Here is a 20,688-nt window from a genome sequence, read left to right as displayed (position 1 = left end):
TCTTGTCCCGTGTCAAGCGGCGAGCTGCCTCAGCGGCCTGTGTCTGCTGCACAGACAGAATCTCTGAGAGCAGACGCAGACACGTTTACCTGGCCATCTCAAAGGCCAGAACACCAGAGACTGGACCACAGACTTCTGTTGTTCAAATACCTAAACTCTGCACCTAAAACAAAACTGCTTTGCATTTTCAGAATAAAAAAAATGTCATTCATGGACTTATTAGACTCAAGTCAAGTTCTATTATATATAATGTTTCATATTATTTTACATGATAAGTCTGTTTTTTTCTAGGAGAGGGCACAAAAGATATTTCAGATCTTTGCATATAATTTTTGTGTTATTTATAATAATGTGTAACAAGGATGTGTTAAATTGATTTAAAAAGTGATAAAGACTTGTACTGTTAGAAGAGATTTCTATTTTGAATAAATGTTGTTCTTTTGAACTTTTTATTCATCAAAGAATCCAGAAAGAAGTATCACAGGTTCCAAAAAAGTATTAAGCATCAAAAACAGTTTTCAACACTGATAATAAATCAGCATATTAGAATTATTTCTGAAGGATCATGTGACACTGAAGACTGGAGTAATGATGCTGAAAATTCAGCTTTGATCACAGAAATAAATTATATTTAAAACCATTATTTTAATATAATAATATTTCATATTTGTTTTCTGTATTTTTGATCAAGTAAATGCAGCCTTGACAAGCATAAGAAACTTCTTAAAAAAAAAAAAAAAAAAAGCATTCACAATTTTACTGATCCCAAACTTTTATTTTATAATAATAATAATTATTATTATTATTGTGTGTGTATCTGTGACAGACTTTATTGTGTCTGTGCTGGCACATTAAAAAAAATATATATACATACATACACACACACACACTTTTTAACCCTATTGAACCCAGCAAATCAGTTAAATAGTGTGTGTATGTGTATATATGCAGTTATATAACTGGCTTGCTGGGTTACATAAAGGTTAATAACATTGCCAGTTTAGCAATGTTTCATTTGAATGGTCTGATACACAGTAAGTGCCATCTGCTGAAGCCCCATCATTCAGATTTCCTTCCTGTAAATTATTTCACAACCAACAAATTGCTGCAGACTCGTACCAGACTCATGTCTCGATATGCACTTACTTTCCTCCCTTACACCAGTTTGTGTGTTTACCCACCCACTGCATGCATGCCACATTCACAAACTAATGTTTCTGAAGTGACGTGTTAGCAGTCGTACCATATAACCGCCACTGACTGAATGCATTACAGCGGTCGTAGAGTCTCATAAACTCTCCGTTCCTCCCTTCCCGTGAGTCTGTCAGACTCAATGTGATCCTACCTGCCTCTGTGTTCCCGTCAGGATGCTGAGGAGCAATCAGATCAGCTGTGTGGATAACGCCACCTTCACCGGCCTGAGCTCCGTGCGCCTGCTTTCCCTCTACGATAACCGGATCTCCACTATCGCCCCTGGAGCTTTCAACACCCTGCATTCCCTCTCCACCATGTGAGTCCTCCGCCCTCTCACACACACACACACACACACACTCCCCTCTGTGTCATGGGTTCACACAATCAGTTATGCATCCGTAATCAACTGAAATTCTTTAGTGCAAAAAAAAAAAAAATTGAAAGAATTAGGCATTTTAAAGCGCAACTATCTCTGCTGCCTAATAAAAGTATTTGTTGAAGTTCCTGTATCCGTACCAAACCCACAAATGAGTTAGTTGAAAAATTCACAAAGACGCAGGAAGTCAAACACAGTCTATCGGGTCACGCACCACCACCAATCAAGCGCCTATTATATCTTCATATGCAAAGCGGATGAGGATGTGGTTCGAGCAAAGAATTCTTATTGTTTGCAGATGTTTTTCAAAATTATGAGGTTATGTTTTCTTGTCTTGGTTGTTCTTGAACCTCAGATGAGAAAATGTTGGCTTGCCCCGTGGGGCAGGGTGAATTATTCAAAAATGGCTAAAAGGGAAAATTGCTCTGCTGTCTAAAAATGGACTAAAAATTTTGTGCGATGATGTCCATACAAAGGCAAATATAGTGAATTCATTCTTCTACCATTTCATTTTTGCTTTTGATTGTATGCTGTAAAAAAATTGGGATCAGCTGGAGAAAATGATGTGCGGCGCATATTTAATGCAGATTAATATCTGCGTAGCTTTTTGCGGGGGAGGTAAACAAAGAACTGATCAACAAAAAAATGAACTCTCAGCCCTGAGGAAATGACAAGAAAGAGAAAGATCAACGGAGAAAACTGAAAGAGATCTCACAGATGTTCGTAGATAAACAGATGCTGTTAAGCATTCAAAATAACTTCTGGTGGAATCATAATTTAGAAAAAAAAAATGGAAATGATGACTGCCAACACAGCGAGCATCTGTAACCATTTGAATTATCATATCAGGCTGTATTCCTGGCACACATCACAACATGCAGCGATACACATGGTTCTCTTTTTCATTCGGTGAACTCGCTCTACTAGCTGAAATATGTGAGCAGAGAAACTCTCAGATCGTTCTGGTTTGCATGGGGTGTCATTCCTTCCATTCTGACCATCTAATCAAATTTAGCATGCATAAACAACAGGAAGAATTTACACAATGAAGTCATCCAATCAGTAACATATATTTTCCTTTTTTATCAAGGCATAAACAAGGCTAAAACTTCCTTGACAACCTTTTTCTAGCTTAGCACTATAGCATTTTTTTGTTTTGTTTTGTTTTTTGTGTTGTCTTTTTTTTCTTTGTTTTGTCATGTTTTGCTTTGCTTGGCTTTACTTTGCTGTGCTTTGTTTTATTTTTGTTTTGTTTGTGTTGTCATGTTTTGTTTTGCTCTTCCATTCTTAATAAAACCATACATATTTATTTATTTTTTTAAATAAAATATTGTATTCTAAAATATTCTTAAATATTCTCTTCTATATTAATGTTATTATTAATATTAAATATTTTTTATTAATAAATCCAATTATTTTAAAATATTGTATTATTAATTTCATAAATTAATTAATGTAATTATTATAAAATATTATATTTTTTTCTAAATATTCTCTGTGTGTGTGTGTGTGTGTGTGTGTGTGTGTGTGTGTATATATATATATAAGAGCAAAATGCTATATATATATATATATATATATATATATATGCTTAAAATTTTATATTTTTATTCTAAATATTCTCTGTGTGTGTGTGTGTGTGTGTGTGTGTGTGTGTGTGTGTAATATATAAGAGCAAAAAAAATGTAAAATGAAGGTAATGATAAAAACATGTATGTTTTGTTGATATAAACATACATTTTGTAAATGTTTACATTTTAAACATTTTATTTTCAAATATTGTTTTCTGTAATGGAATAAATTATTCTTAAATATTCTCTTCTATATTCCATTTTTATCTTTAAATATTATATTTTTTTCTTACATTCTATACATTGTATGGAATCTTCAAAACACGTTCAATTCTTTTTTCCTTCTTATTCCATAAGCCAACTTTTCCAATCAATCTGTTGTGCTTTTTCTTTCAGACTCGTTCTTTTTTTATTCTCTTTCCTTTTTTGCCAGCTCTCTAATTACCCAGCGGCTGACACAGCCATGTCCATTTCAGCACAGGGCAGCTAAAAATATCCAGAGAGAGAGAGAGAGAGAGCAAGGCCTCCCCAGCTATTCTCTTCCCACAGTAGTGCAGCAGACATGTTGGGCACACTTCCCTCCTGTTTCTCTCTCACTCCATCATTCATCCCTCCACCTCTGCCGAAATTAGAGCGGAGCGGGAGTGTGTTTCCGGTAGGAGAGTTTGGAGTGAGCAGTCAGGACAGAGGTTACTTTTGAGTGCTCGCATTTGTGATTATAACAGTAAAAATAGCCACGTGTTTTGTCAGTTATGTCCCATTTATTAAATTTAGCTGCATAAATATTCTCTCATGTCTAGTGTGTGATATCATTCCCAAAGCAAACGTCTGCCTGGCTTGTTCTCTCACAGCCGGTGTTTCTTTGCCCTTTGAAGCGTGTACAGACACGATGTAGGAATAATTAAAGGCAAACACATTGCAGGGTGGTGTTAACATGAGCACATCCCCTTAAGCTGCGAAGCATCTATTGGCGAAGCAGCGGAAGGTCAGCACACTCGATTAATTTATCCCGCAGGCTGCAGCACAGCAGATACTCTATGAAAGAGTTGCTCTGTGCCTGTGCTAGTGCTGCTGTGTGTTTCAGTAATGCATCCCGCCCGAGTGGGCCATCAGCCGGCTCCCTGGTGGGCCTTCTAGAGTCATTGCTGGTGACGCTTTCAACTCAAGGCTACAATTTTCTGATTTAGGTCTATGTGCCACCACCTGAACTTTCAGAACTCAGTGAGGACGCATGAAAAATGGGCCAATAAGTTGATTCTGAACCCTCTACTCCAGCGACCCTGTAGCCATTGGTTGACGGATCGTTCTGTACCCAAACTTGATGAAAATGCGTCTGTGTCTTATTCGTGAGCCGTCGTTTTAGTTTTGTTTTGTCGAAGAATTTTTATAACACTTTTACATTTTATAACATTCACATCCTACCCAACCCAATGATCCCAAACTAAAACAGAAGGACATATGAAAAAGGTTCAACTACATAATTAATAGGGCAAATAAATAAAAGAAAGAAAGAGAAAAGAAAAATAATAAATTAAAATATAATAACAATACAAAACTACTCCTTAAAGGAGAAAAAGAATTATATCTCCCCTCAGTCTACCTCCACAATACGTATAACATTAAAGTAATAAACTGTTGCCATTTTTCAAAAAATGCCTCTGATATTATACTTGACTTTTTCAAGTTTTAAAAGAAGATGAAATCTTTAAGCCACATTGATGGAGGTTGTGGGGAGGTCCAAGATAACAATATTCTGCGTCGATCAAGCAATGATGCAAATGCCACGGCACTACCTTGTTTATGGTTCAGAGGATAACACTGAGATGGAACACCAAAAATGGCAATTATAGGGCAAACGTCTTTGATTTTAAGAACATCGGAGACTGTTTTAAAGAAAGAGTTCCAAAAATGTTGCCGTTTGGGACAGTGAGGTTACAGGGTGAATGTTTGCATTTTTCACGTATGTCGGAAACGTTAGGATATATCTTCGATAGTTTAGTCTTAGAAAGATGAGCTCTATGGACCTCGTATTCGTTTTTAAAGCAGCTTACTCGTAGTGGCTGTTTTATAACAATGTAATAACACAGCAAAAGTTGCTATCGAACACTGTCAGCATTGCAGGTCACATCGCAGTCATAATATGTAATTGTATTGCTATTTAAATGCAAATTCAGTTCTCCTGCTGGGTTAAATGGGCTGGAGTTTAATCGTTTATGTGGTAATTTAACCCTGCTGATTGCTTTCCATTGTAATTATATCGTAATGGGGTTTGTGTTTTCTTTCTGTTTGTGTACAGTAACCTGCTGTCTAATCCCTACGTGTGTGACTGTCACTTAGCCTGGCTGGGACTGTGGCTTAAGAAGACCAGGGTGGTTAGTGGCAACCCACGCTGCCAGAAACCTGCCTTCCTGAAGGAGATCCCCATACAGGATGTAGCCACGCCTGATTTCTCCTGCGACGGTATAACTCTATTTTGGGCCACTTGCACAATATCGGCTGCTTGCCCTGTTGATGGATCAGTAACTCAGCAAATGCCTGTATCAAAGAATGTATATTGAGCAATAAATCCGTCGTGCATCATAGTGGTTTTACCACAGTAAAGGAACAAGCACCTTGTTAGCCTGACCACCTTAACTTTGGTGCAATCAGTGTAACCAGATTCCAAAATTAACTTTTACCACAACTGCCAATGGTTGGTGAGTGATTTATTGTCATTAATAGTTTATATGATATACTTTTATTATAAACATGTGATATATAATAAAATGATATTATGTTTATGATATAATTACCATAAATATTGCTTACTGGGCATTCAACTGTATTAACTATTAAAAAAACAATAATTCTATAAATAAAATAAGTAAATTAATTTCATTAATATATTAGACATTATAGAGACTATTGCTATTGTTATTAATAATAATAAAAATAATAAAAATAATTTAGTGACATATTTATAAATATTTACACACTGTATATATGGAGTTATCCTTTAACTGTTATATTGTACATTTACAGTTTTAAATATATATATTTATACAAATGTTTTATTATTTTTATGCCAATTTCTATACTCCCATGTCTCCATCTATACAATAATAAATAATTAATTTATAAAATAATAATAAAAATAATGTAGGGCTATATATATATATATATATATATATATATATACTGTATATATGGAGTTAATTACCCTGTAACTGTTATATTGTACATATATACAGGTTTATCACCTCTTTCACAACAACTTTGAATGTGGTTCATGCAATAAGAACTGTGTTTATATATATGTATGTGTGTGTGTGTACTTTATACATATATCTCTATATATACTGTATATCTATATATATATATATATATATGTATATACACAGTATATCTATATCTGTATGTATATCTATATACTGTATACTATTATACTATATAATATATCAACTATATATATATATATATATATATATATATATATATATATATATATATATATATATATATATATAGACAGCAGAAAGAAAGAAAGAACTACGGTAAATGTGAATATACCAGTCTATACTTCCATGTCTCCATCTATACAATGTTGATTCTCTTTCATACTCTTCAACTCCTTTATGTACACGCTGGCCTGTTTATATACTGTACACTCCTTTAAGCAGTTGAACCAGAGACGCACCGTCAGGACCCTGAATAAGGGTTTGCAGACCTCATCTAGTATTTGCCTTGTAGCCTGTGCCATCCACACCACATCCATCTCCAGTTCCCATGAAATCACGCTGCTTAGATCAGGCCACTGCGTCGCCCCCTTCCAGACCGAGGCTCTCTCTCCACTCCGTCTCCTCCGATTTCCCACACCTTCATCCCCCTCTCTCTGCTTCCCATCGTCAGTGTAAATCACACCCGGCCAGCTTCCCACAAGGCCGTACCAAGAGAGCAGCACGTGGACAAATTAAACGCCGAGCGTGGAGGCCTCAGCATTATCTTCTCCCGCTCAGGTTTTTATAGGGAAGAACTGGTGTCCATAAAGATGGGGGGAAAACAGAACCTCTCGAGACTGACATAAAGTTTAACGGAGAAAAAGAAACTGCGGTTTGGCTTCTGTCTGGCCGGGGTCCTGTGTTTCAGAAGGCCTCCCTGTCAAAGCCGGGGTGTTTGGGTTAGACACAGCTCTTTCGCAGCTTCGGGGAATATGGTGTTAAGAGAGCCCGCTCAGCTGTAGACGGCCGAAGCGCTTTGAAATAAAGAGGTTGAAAGTGAGAGAAATCGCCCTGGCTTGAGGTCCATTAGTTAGAAGAAGCTGTCTGTCAGGGCTCATGTGTTGTTATTCCGTTCGTTTCTTCCTCCTAGAGCGGGGCTCCAAAAAGCTTGCCACCACAACATCCAGCTATTTCAGTGCTCTGCAATTACAGTTAGAGTAACAAAGTCAAGCTAAATTGATTTACGGGAAGATATTTTTGGTCGTTTGAAAGAGTCCAGTCATTGTAATACTAGCCCACAGCCCCTTTGGCTCTTCTGCGTTTGCAGGCACGTCCAGATCCAGCGTTCTCCTTCCAGACTCGGTCTGTGTGTTATTGTTGGAGCATATCTCAGTCTCCATTACCTCCCATTAATGGCTTAATTCGCTGTTTCTTTTTAATCTGCAGGGTAATTCAGCCTTTTACAGATAGCATCTTACAGAGCTTGGATGAAAGCAGCTCGGGAGGAGGCTACAAGTATTGCTTGCAGGAAATGTGGAGCGAGCGAGGCCAAAAGCAATATTTAGCTGCTGATTTTAAACTCCTGTGCACTGTATCAGTTCGCAAGCGTGCGCTGTTATAATGAGACCCGTGTTTGGAGACCCACACGCTGGAGAATGAGCTATTTTCAATGCAATTCAGTGCACGCAGCACCTGTGCTCTTTCTTCCGTTCTCTCTCTCTTTTTCTCCATCCACCATTGCTTCCTTTTAAAGAATTGATGAGTTTCTATATTAGATCTGTTAGCAACACATATTACATTTTTCTCTTGCATGATGTAAAGCAGCATAAAATATGCATGTCTTTCTCTCTCAGGTACGGAAGAGAATGTCTGTCTGCCGTCGGCCCCTCGCTGTCCTGATTCCTGCACATGCTCGGACACGGTGGTGCGCTGTAGTAACCGCGGGCTGCGTTCGCTGCCTAAGGGTATCCCTAAAGATACAACTGAACTGTGAGTTTCTCCTTCCAGCTCCCTTTATTTGTCTTTCTTCCTGTCATGTTTTCATCTTTTTCCATTTAGGATAGACAGTTTATTTCCACAAAAAACAGGATTTTGTTTCTGTAAGGGTTGGCGCAGTGTCACATCCAGTTTTTGTTTTCTACTTGGCCAGTTTAGTTAATTAAAATAAGCAAACAAATAATTTAATTCATTTGACCATTGATCCAAAGGACCTTCGGGATGCAGATGGAGATTTGATTTAGTGTCGGACAGACTGATTGATTAATTGATTGGGAATGACAAAGCTCTAACAGAAACCGCACGATTGAATTTAAACAAAATATGAAAAAAAAAAAAAAACATTAATACAGCAGTACTATACATTTGTACAACAAGACAATGCGTTCACAGTAATTTTTTGTTGTTGTTGAGATAATTAATTTTCTTTCAAACAGATATGATATTTGATTTTCACTAGACATTTAGTTATTTGGCCAAAATAATTAATGATATCTGTATTATTGCAATATCTAAAGAAATTAAGACAAAAAAAATCTATATCTATCTATCTATCTATATATACTGTGTATATATATATATATATATATATATATATATATATATATTGGCCACTAACTATAAATGTTACTGAAAATATATATACTGAAAATCTTTTTCAGGTGATTTTGTGGTGCAGTAGTACTACCTACATACTGTCGTCTTCCTTTTTACATTTTAAGATCGATCGTTAAGGTGGAATACCTGTTATGATGGAGTGTCAACCCGTATCAACATGATATCAATATTTCATTTTTAAAATATCAAGGTTATCATCAATACTTATTTGGTATGTTGCAATACCCTTAGGAAACACTTCAGTTGCTAATATGTATCTTTAAGGTACTCACATGCAGCATTTTTAGGGGTAAATAAGGTACAAGATGTACCTTTTAGCTTTTGTATCTTAGGGTAACGCCCCAGTGATGGGGATTGATTCTGAGATGGGTCGCTCTGATTGTATGAGGGTCAGTGAGTTGTTGCTCTGTTAAGGTATTGGTCATTATCTAATGGACCAATCGGATGAAGAGTAAGCACAGTGCCTTCATAGAACCGCTGACACACAGGCCATTTAAGCTCGACAAGAGCCGCTCATACTCATACTTAGAGAAATGGGATAGATGGAGAGACAGGGAAGCAATAGAACAAGATGACAGTGACTAAGAGAAGGAAAGAAATCACAAGATTGCAAACAAGTGACAAGGAGAGACTGATATAACAAGCGGTTATATTAGCGAGTGTGGTGAACAGGAATATCCTGCCTTGTCGCTGTCGGTTTTTCAGCTGAAGGACAGTAATTGTTCTTGGGTTGTGCAGGAAAACTCCAGCAGGATTGACCTCTTCTCCTGTGTCGTAGTTGTGAAGACAATACACTTGCTCACTGACAGACCCCATTATAAAATCGCTTTGATAGCATGAGTTCCCTATCAAAGCCCCATCTATCTGTGTCCTGTCATCTTGCAGCACGTCACAAAGTGGTAAAATTAGGATGAAACTCACCCAAGAGTACATTTTGTACATAAGCAATCCCAGCAGCCACACTTCATGTTGGTTCTTTTCTGAAACCAAGCATGGACAGTAAGGCAGCTCAATGTAACTTCTCTACATCTAGAGCCACTTTGTGGTAATAAGGCTATTTCTTCCGCGGTAAAATTGATTTTTAAGCATGAAATGAAATTTTAAATGAATCTGGTTTTACTTTGTATCTTGTTTGAGTATTGTAAACTTGCCTGTTAACAGGATTTTTCTTACCGTTTCAGATATTTGGAAGGAAACCTCCTCACCTCTGTGTCCAAAGAGCTTGCTAATCTGAAACAACTGACACTGCTGTGTGTATTTCTTCACTTTTCATTGAATTTATTCATTTGGCACTCACTTTTACCTTTAAGGGACCTATTTGTGCATTAAATGCGTTCATTTGTATGTTTGTTTTAAGCATATATCATTATTTTTATTTCTGAAGCTGTAGGAATTTAACAATTTTAGTAAAAATGAAGCACATGTATACACACAAAAAAGTCTGTAATGTTTACAAAAAAAATTGACAGTGAAAACCTGTTAATTGTTTAACTCTAAGTTACTTTAGAATTTTAAATTTTAAACATTGCATTTTATGTAATTTAACTGTAAAATAGTCAAATTAATGACTTTTGCAAGTAAAAGCTATGTATGAATGTATAATTTACAGTGAAAAATATCACATTCAGTATTTTATTTAAATAATTTGGTTTCTTCTCATTTTTGTTTGTCGGCAGTGTACACAAGGGTGTTTTGTTCAATTTTATGCATTTAGCTCTTGTTTATTACATTTTCTCAGTACCATGTGTGTTACCCCGAAGCTGCTTTTTTCTTTGTTTGTATGACCATATGCTCCGTTTATAGAAATTGGCCATATTTTATGGACAAGCTACTTATGATGAACTCTGATTCATCGTGTGACTTTATATTGTGGCATGTGTACTTAGATGGTAATTATCTGCACATTTTTTAAGGTACAAAGCAAATTTTGGTGCTTTTTATATATCTTGGTATAACATTCAACAACTTATAATAAGTTGTAAAATATACAGTCACCAACATGCCATCCCATAATCCCTCAAACATTATAACTGAGTGAGTTTCTGGCAACCTCAACTGCCTTTTTTATTTATTTTTTGGCAGTTTGCAGTTTAGTTTTTATGCATGTTTGAAGTCATTAGTTAATAACCTTTATCTAACCAGGATGAAAGTATCTGCGATTAAATCTCTTTTCTAAGAGTAAATCGGCTTTGGAATGTGAAGGCATGTTGTAGACGTTGTTCTGAGGGTGTGTAACTGAATCTGCTGTGTGTTTGTGTGTGTTTCCTCTGCAGAGACCTCAGTAATAACAGCATCAGTCTTCTCGCCCCTCTCACCTTCAGCAACATGACTCAGCTCGCCACCCTGTAAGTAACACCATAATCCAACAATCAAACACAGTTTCTGTGTCAACATATGTGTTTGTCAGTGCAGGCATGTGAACGGGATTACTACTGCCAAAAAATTTGGCAGAAATGTTGACATTAAATGACTGTTTCTTTGTCTCTGAGTCTCACTCATATTCACTCTCTCTTTCTCTGCAGTATCCTGAGCTATAATCAAATTCGCTGTGTCCCGGTTCATGCATTTGATGGCTTGCGTTCTCTCCGCCTGCTGTAAGACTCCCTTTTGTTTTTTACCCGATGAACCAGCGATCTGCTGCACAGTCACATCAATCTCTCTCTCTCACACACACACACACACACACACTCCCCATGCACCATAACACCTCTGTGAGATCCTAATAACCTGCCTTATGAACTTAACTTCAGGAGATTACTGCCTGAACAAAGCTGCTTTAGAACAGCATGTTCACAGCATAAGCAAGTTCTGAAGGAACAAAGCAATAGATTTTAAGAGCGCTTAAAGTCCCATGGGTAAACTTTTTTCTTTTGGTTGTATGAAAGTCACATTAAAATGGTCTTGGAAACTTTTTAACATGCCTTCATCATTTATTTTTGTTACTTACCAGACTTCATCCAGACTCAAACTCAAAACTACATTTTTTGAAGTTGTAAATTAAAGCAAAGATTATTGGAATTCATTTTACAAAAAAATGTTTTTTTTTTTTGTAATTGTTTCTACATCTGTTTTTTCAGTGGAAGAAAATTCTTTACAATATTACTTTTGCTATGATAATTTAAAAGTATAATATTCTAAGCAGAGTGTAAAATAAGCATAAAGCATTTCAATATTTGTTATGCAAAAATTACCGTACCGTTCAAAAGTTTGGGAAGTTTTGTGGAAACCTTGATGTTTCTTAGAAAAATAAATATATATATATATATATATATATATATATATATATATATAATTTATTTGAAATAGAAGTCAGATTTGATCAATTTAATAAAAATGTTAATTTCTTAAAAAAAAAACTCTGATTCTAAACTTTTGAATTTGATTGTATGTTCATCAGCTGTTCCTTTTAGTTGACAAAATCAAGGTAAATATCACTTATGAACAAAATATTTTTTGATTGTGCTATAATTCTTTCAACTTTATCTTATGAAAAAAATGTGATAAAATATTGTTCATGTATTTATGATACTATAATATGAAATTAGCCACGTTTCTATTGAAAATATAATTTCCATCACATATTTATTTGGCATTTTGAGATGTGGTGGGGGGAAAAAAATTGTCCGTGGATAAAAAAATTCTGAGATGCACGTATATTCGCTCTTGTAAGTTATTAGGAGACAAATAAATGAGTGAGTTTGAAATGTGTGTAGTAATATATAAATAGTTTAAGAAATACCCTGTCTGCATTAAACTGGATGTTGTGCTCTGTGGCTCTGGGCAGGATAGGTTATCAACACCCTGTGTGCACAGATATGTTAAACAGCCCAAAGGACGCCCACCTTATTCCGGCCCTTTTAAACTTAGTCTGCCAGGCAGTCATCATTGTCACTTTTTAATTTCCCAGAATGCCCCAGGGCCAGCGCTGACGTGGCCTCAAGGGCCCGTAGCTGTCCAATCATGTTCTCAGGTTGCAGTCTGAGTGTATATGTGTGGGCTGAGCGCCCCGTAATACAACAGGAGGAATTATTAAACAGAACCGACACAGCATACAATGACATCTTAATGCAAATCTGCCGTTCCCACCGGTGTCTCACAAAACGGCAGCGGTTTTCTATAATCTGCACTAAATGCTGTGAATGACCGACCCTTTCTTTCTCTATCTCCATTTATAGTGTGGAAAACAATGGAACCAACTCCCAGAGCTCCAAGCTTTTTTTCATTTCCTTTTCATTCTTCTCTTTCAGAACCCTCCACGGAAATGACCTTTCAACTATTCCGGAGGGAGCCTTCAGCCACTTGACATCTCTGTCTCATCTGTAAGTGTGTGTGTGTGTGTGTGTCAGTGTAAAAGCGTGCTCTCTCTGCCTCTATTAATGATGGATTCCCAGTCTCAGCCTTAGAGACCAACTCAGGTCTTTAGACTCAATGTACGTTTTACCTCATTACCGGGTGCAACCTAGAGAGAGAGCAGCCTTGTGCTCCGCATTCGGAGACCGAGCCCCACAGGAAATCTTTGTAAATTTTATTACAGCTAAAAGGCATCTATTATGGAGGCTTATGGTGGTGCTGTTTTTTTTCCTCTCTGGCTGTAGTTCCTTTGCTGGTTTGGAGCAGGGCTACTGTAGCTCCTTGTTTCCTCATTGAAAAGAACTGTCAGAAAAAAAATCCCCATTGAGGAATAAAGGGCCTGTTGAATTGAAGGAAGTGCACTTGGGATGTCTGTAGTAACCGAAGAAGTTGGCTTTGTAATGAAGAGTTGAGCTCACAAGGAAAAACACACAACTAAACTAACGAATCATACTGACATTTCAATGCATTTATGCTTTCAAACAAAGTTTAACACCTGGTTCCTGTCATCCAGGGCTCTAGGTGCAAACCCCCTGTACTGTGACTGTGAGCTGCGCTGGTTGTCTCAGTGGGTGAAGGCTGGGTTTAAAGAGCCTGGCATCGCCCGCTGCACTGGACCTCCAGACATGGCGGACCGACTGCTGCTTACCACCCCTCTCAGTCAATTCCAGTGCAAAGGTGAGTCTGTCTTCTCTTCTGCTGGTTAACACATCTGCTGCAGACACATTGAGCCATGGTGCTCATGTGGGAGACGTAGATTTAAATTTGATCTGCGCAATTTCCGCTCTCTTTCTCTCCCTAAATAATATCCTGTCCTTTTTCTGTTGTTTCTATCAGTAAAAAGTCTCCAAAAAGTAAGCATACAAAAAAATAAGGTACAGGGCTGTCACTGGGGCCATATCCTAAGGTACAAAAGCTAAAAGTACATATTTGTACCTTATTTACCGCAAAATGGTACATATTGGTACCTTTTGAAAGGGTACCACCCCAGTTTAGTTCCTTTTTTTCTGAGAGTATGTAAGCTATGCATTTGCAATGCCATTGTTGTCATGATTAATTCATTATATTTTAGAATGAATCAAGATATTTGAGGAGAAAAAAAACTGTAGGTTACGTCTTGATTTTATTCAATCAGAACTGGTTGGATCATGAAAAGTGGACATTACGTACCAGAATGGAGTCAGGTTGAAAGAGACGGTTTGAAAAACATGTTATCCAAAAAGAGCAGTGTTGTTATCATTAGCTACTGCTTAAAACTGTTAAAAATAGTTGAAGTTATCAATTAAGTTATAAGTTTCATTAACTAAATTAAAATTATAATAAAATAAAATATAAAAATATAAATATTAGATTAAAAAAACTTTAAGAACAAGAATTAAAAATGTTGCCTTGAACTGAAAAAAAAGTATTAAAAACCTAAAATTTATATAAAATAAAGCTAAATAGAATTTTTATTTTTTTTAAAATCTGATACAATGACAAAAGCACTTAACAAAATTATTAAAACTTAAACTAAAATTAAATGAAAACTGGAAAATAAAAGCTAATTCAAAATAATAAATGCATACTATAACAGTACTGCAAAAATAACCTTTCTTTTTTCTAGTAATAACATGCACATATATATTGTTTCGCGAGTAAATATGACCAGGTTTGTTTCATGTTGACCTTAATGTCACCTCCATTCACCTCTCATCCACACATTTATACTTCACATTTGGTGTTGTGTGTTTCAGGTCCAGCAGATTTGAATCTGATGTCCAAGTGCGCCCCCTGTCTGGCGACTCCCTGTCAGAACAACGGCACATGTGTGAGTGATTTCACGGGCTCCTACCACTGCACCTGCCCTTTTGGCTACAAGGTGAGTGAACATCCACCACCCCACATACAGCACATCCTCAGCTAGCGTCTTTCCTGTCCTCCTGCACACGTGTACCAAATATTCCTATGAGTTATGTGCATCATTACATGCAAGAGAGCCTCATCATCCATCTTCCCGAGCTGAACTCGCTGTCTCTGAAGTTTCTTGATTAGTTCCTATTGTACTCAGGCAGCCGTTGTTTGTGTAGTGGATACATGCTCAGTAGTGCGACCTTGGCGGTGGGGTCTTGGGCTGTTGGCAAATGCATTGCAAGAGATGTGAAGAATGTGAGCTGCTCTTCGAAGGCAATTTATTCTGAGACAAGCTGCTATGAGAAATGATAAGTGTGACCAAGCGGGAGCGTACAAAAATGTAAATTATGCGGCATCAATAGCAGTTCACTTCTGTGAGTTAGAACAGATTGCTTTATAAACCAAACTTTAGAACATCATTTCAAGCAGAGAGGGTTGCAAATTGCTGATGCACATCCGAAAACCGCGAACCAAAGTTTGACATCAAACAGACTCGGTTTTACACAAAAAGTGCTTTGCGAATGTGTGTGTGTGTGTGTGTGTCCTGGATGCATCGTGCAATCATTACCCTTTTGTTTGGTTATGGGATTCCTGTCAGTGTTGTTCTGTTGAAGAACAGATAAGAGCTTAACCCTTTGCCCTCTACAAGACAGAACCAATGAGCTGTCTTTTAATTAAAACCCCAGCTCTCAAGGTCAGTTGCAGGTGCGCGTCTGTCCTCGAAGTAAGTGAAGATTAATTAGAATGTTCAAGAGTACTGAATTAAGTCAAACATGGGACAAGAAAAAGAAAAGAAAAAAAACAGAGGGGCTGAGAGAAAGAAAACAGACATATGGGCCCTTTGAGGAGAGCAGAGGAAACAGACATATCAGTGGCAAAAGCCTTTGTCTGAAATTGAAATGGAGAGTGTTAGTCACGGAGTTACAGCCCCAGAGTGTAAAAGGATCAGGACACGACATACATCTTCCATAAACCATGATATTAAAATAAACTCGGCTCTGGGCCTGGATATAGAAGTAGTAAACAAACAAGATTTTTACATTTGCTGAGGAAAATGTGAGTGGTGCTTGTCTGTGCAAAACTAGCCACCACAATGCTACTGGATAGACTATGCAGTTGATATGTTCTGAGTGTTTTTATTATGTTGCTGTGTGGTTGCTAGGGTGTTCAGGATGGCAGTTAAAGGTTAAGGGATTAAAACAGATTCCTAATTATAAGTATGAGCAACAATAATAACCATATAAAGCACCGCTAATCATTGCCTTTAATGTCCACTCCTTAACCCTGTTTGAAAGGTAAATTGCGGTTAACATTTAAGTTGACATTTTACTCAGAACTCATTATGTAATACTGTAGATGATGGCTTTTTATTCCTTTAACCTCTTCACCTTTGAAAGTATCCATCTGATTGTGACCTTTGTCCCAGTATGTAGGGTCAGGCATGTTAAAACCTGAGCTCTTTCTTTCCTCATCCGTGCTCACAGGCTTTCTCTTTCCTCAGGGTCGTAACTGCGAGATCCCCATTAACGCCTGCATCAGCCTGCCATGTGTTAATGGAGGCACGTGCCACCTCACACCTGGACTGGACGGACACTACAGGTACATCCAGCCTTGATATTCTGTTAGCCATCGAATAGCTGTGAAGTTGTTGGACCTGTGGCCTGAAATGTTGAGTTTTGATGCAACGTAAGTCTGAATGTAGCCTGCACAATGTTTCCACTATCGCTATGAATGCAAGTGTCAAAAAGGGTATAAATAAGATTTAAAAACTGAAATAATTTGTTAAAATGCACATCTGGACAAAATCTGTGTATTAAAAATTCAAAGCTTGTAACACGCCTGGACATTTGAAAGAAGCAAGAGACAGGCAGATTGGTGTAATGGAACAATAAATGTCCCCCATGTCTTATAAATCACCCAGCAACTTTGGTAATGTCACGTTAAGCCTCTATTCAATTCTTATAGGGCAGCCATTTCACATCCAGCAGGAACAGAGTTGCTCAATGACTTTAGAAAAAAACAGCAAATGAGCCCAGAGATTTGTGTGTTTTTATGTGTCTGAGGGTGGAATATATCGGTTGCTGGCGTAGCTCCTGAGAGTTGGCAGCCAGAGGGCAGGGACTGGGTGGAAGGGTACAGACGGGTGTGGGTTCTGCTAAACAGTGAGATAAGTTTTACTGCTGTTGCTCAACAAGTCACCATGGAGATGGAGGTTTATCAAACACTGAGCCTCAGTCACTGATGGATCTGACCTACAAGTCTTATGGATAGCAACAGAAAGCCAAATCAACAGAGAAAAATACAAGTATTAGGGGCTGCTTGGAATTTCAGCAGGTAATTTGCGGTGGTGTAATTGAAACCAGCTCATTTGAGTCCCAGTGAAGACTGAGACCAGAACAGGGTCGAGTTTGAGTCAAGAGTCGAAACCAGAAGAGATCAAGTCTGAGTCAAGACTGAGACCAGAAGAGGGTCGAGGCAGGGTCAAGACCGAGATCAGAAGAGGGTCGAGTCTGATTCAGGACCGAGACCAGAAAAAATCAAGTCTGAATCAAGACCGAGATCAAAAGAGGGTTACAACTGATTCAAGACCAGAAGAGGTCAAGTCTGAGTCAGGACTGAGACCAGAAAAGGATCAAATTCGAGTTAAGACTAAGATTAGAAGAGAGTTGAGTCTTAGTAAAGACCGAGACCAGAATAGATTTGAGTCTGATTTAAGACCGAGACCAGTAAAGGGTCAAGTCTGAGTCGAGACCAAGATCAAAAGGGGGTTGATTCTGAGTCAAGACTGAGATCAGAAAACGTTGAGTCTGAGTCAAGACTGGCACCGGACGAGGATCAAGTTTGAGTTAAGACTGAGATTAGAAGAGAGTCGAGTCTGAGTCAAAACCGAGACCAGAAGTGGGCTGATTCTGGTTAAAGACCAAGACAAGAAAAGGGTTGAGTCTGAATCAAGACAGAGTCCTCATACTCCCAGCAAGACAAGACCAATACAATGAAAATATGGTTTTGAACTCAGTTTTGAGGGCCAAGACCATCAAAATATAGTCTTGGACTTGAGACCAAGAAATTATGGGCACAGACTCAAGGACCAAAACAGTCATGGACTCCAGGAGCATTTTGACTCAGACTCAAATGACCTGGTTCTTCCATCATCTAGTCACTATTTTATTGCTTGCTTTTGGTGGAACAAAATGAGATGTTTAGCAGAATGTTCAGGCTGCTCTTTTCCTTCAAGAAAGTGGATGGTGACCAGTAACTGTCAAGCTTAACAGCTTAGAAAAGGACATAAAAGTGAGTCCAGGTTTACTCAGTGTCTGAAGATCTTCTTCCAAAATCCTAACATTCTCAGTAAACAAGAACTTATAGAGTGTTATAAACAAAGATCTTGTTTTGTGTTCATGCCAGCATTATCATTTGTGGCTGAGCTATTCCTGTAATGTGTTCAGTGCATGTTAAAACCAAAACTCAGTGTTCCTGTTGGCTGTGAGCAGTGCGCTAATGAAGGATGTTGGGTTGACATTTAAAGACCAAACAATGAGACATAAATGGCAACAAATGACACTGTTCTGGCTGCAGACTTGAAAAAATCAGTCTGGCACTATCAGGGTGTCACCCAACAGAGCTAAATCACTGAAACCCATGTGTTCCCTTTTGTTCTAACATTTGAAGTATTGATCACTGTCCTGTGTCTTCCCATTCCTCTAGCTGTGTGTGTCTGCCTGGGTATGAGGGCCAGCAGTGTGAGCTGAATCCTGATGACTGTGAAGACAACGACTGTGAGAATAACTCCACCTGTGTGGACGGCATCAATAACTACACCTGCGTCTGCCCTCCGAACTACAGAGGTACCAGTTAAAGCTCTTTAAACCAGTCTGCAAACGCATTCAGAATGTTTCAGACTCTTTGTTACCATTTTCTTAGTCATTTTGCCCTATTTGTCTGTCTCAGTCTTACCACAATGAGGCCATTTCACTGGCATGACTGTGCCAATTGCATTTATATCCTCCAGCCACAACTGAGGTGGCTAAGAAAACATTAAGAAACCAAAATAATATACATGTTAAGACTGGTAGTGGGCAGTTTTACTAAACAAACCAGCTTTTGACAGAAGTCCTGACTCGGCGGATTTAAAGTTCAGCTGTTGTTAAAACTGTCTGTTCATTTCCACTTCAGATCTGCCAAGTGCCGTCCAGTGGCACCACTGCTCTTGTTCTCTCTTCTTTTCCTCAAAATAGGAAGTGCAACTGCTCCTAGTGGGCCCTGTCATTATAACGGCATTCCTCTTTGCCACCTCCCTTGGAGCGGGTGCAGTTGGTAGAGAGTGTGTACTTGCTGCGGTATAAGCCTGGCCACATCCTTAAGCTCGTAGGGCACACACAGCTGTCCGGTTAAAGAGCAAGAAAAAAACTGTATTGCTCAGAGGTTGATCTTAATGGAGTTATCAGTTATGTTTCATGCAAGTATCAACTTTGGCTCAGGGGTTTCCCCTAAAAGAGAAATTAAAATAGGAATAGGAGCAAGAGGAGGTGCTTTTTTTACCAAAGTCTTTTAAAACTAGAGTCTCCGTTTGCTGTGATATTTCACAAAAATCTCATTTGCGGTTTTTCTTGCATGCAGGACATATGCAGTGCTCATCTTATTATCTCCAATTCACTGGCATCTGTATCAGAGACTATAGATCAGACGCTCTCAAGAATGTATTTTTCATTAGTTTTATATAAAGTATGTAATTATGTGAGTGAAAGGGGAGAAGGAAGGTTTGAAGATTTATTATACTGATGATGTTTTCTCTTGTTTTAACATTATGCCCAATGGGCATTGTGGGAAATGTTATGTTTTACAGTTGTATTGGGACTTTTCTTTTTAAAAGAAATTAATATACTACCATTAAAAAAAACTGAGGTCTTTAAGATTTTTATTTTCTTTTGATAGAAGTTAATACTTTTTATTCAACAAGGATGCATTAAATTGATCCAAATTATTTATAACATTTATAATGTTGCAAAAGATTTCTATTTAAAATAAATGCAGTTTTTTAGCATATTAGAAAGATTTCATAAGGATCATATGACACTGAAGACTGAAGGAATGGCTGCTGAAAATTCAGCTTTGCATCATAGAAATAAATAGAAATATTTTGTTATTTTAATTATTTGTGATAATATTTCACAACATTGTCATTTTATAGTATTTTGATCAAATAAATGCAGTCTTCTTTTAAAAACATTTTGAACAGTAGTGTAAATTACTAAAAATGTTCCAAAATGTCATTATGCCCCAAACAAGGCTAGGCAATTTGCTGTTTCAGGCCTTGTTTAATGTTGAATCTTCACACTTTGCCAAAGGTCAAGTCTTTTAAAGATTCATTCCTTCTCTATTTTCATTGTATTTCCATATCTGTATTTTGTACTGCATTAACGTCAGTCAGTACAAATCTTACCACCAACATCCAGATTTGATTTAAGAACCCACAGCTTGAGCTCTTTGCCAGACT

At 37.6% G+C, this 20,688-nt stretch overlaps 1 protein-coding gene across 1 annotated transcript in view; it reads left to right on the top strand.

Annotated features, from left to right (window-relative positions):
• Positions 1-20,688, top strand: part of slit3 (slit homolog 3 (Drosophila)) — a 174,755-nt gene that overhangs the window by 131,493 nt on the left and 22,574 nt on the right. Inside the window, exons 18-28 of the mRNA XM_058798199.1 lie at positions 1,367-1,510; positions 5,438-5,601; positions 8,192-8,327; positions 10,133-10,201; positions 11,225-11,296; positions 11,474-11,545; positions 13,199-13,270; positions 13,816-13,979; positions 15,038-15,162; positions 16,696-16,793; positions 18,900-19,039. Of these exons, the coding sequence (XP_058654182.1) occupies positions 1,367-1,510; positions 5,438-5,601; positions 8,192-8,327; positions 10,133-10,201; positions 11,225-11,296; positions 11,474-11,545; positions 13,199-13,270; positions 13,816-13,979; positions 15,038-15,162; positions 16,696-16,793; positions 18,900-19,039 (1,256 nt within the window). The remainder of the gene's footprint in view (positions 1-1,366; positions 1,511-5,437; positions 5,602-8,191; positions 8,328-10,132; positions 10,202-11,224; positions 11,297-11,473; positions 11,546-13,198; positions 13,271-13,815; positions 13,980-15,037; positions 15,163-16,695; positions 16,794-18,899; positions 19,040-20,688) is intronic.

Source organism: Onychostoma macrolepis, chromosome 14 (genome assembly GCF_012432095.1).
Source record: "Onychostoma macrolepis isolate SWU-2019 chromosome 14, ASM1243209v1, whole genome shotgun sequence".
NCBI classification, from domain to species: domain Eukaryota; kingdom Metazoa; phylum Chordata; class Actinopteri; order Cypriniformes; family Cyprinidae; genus Onychostoma; species Onychostoma macrolepis.
This window is presented reverse-complemented; position numbering and strand designations above follow the sequence as displayed.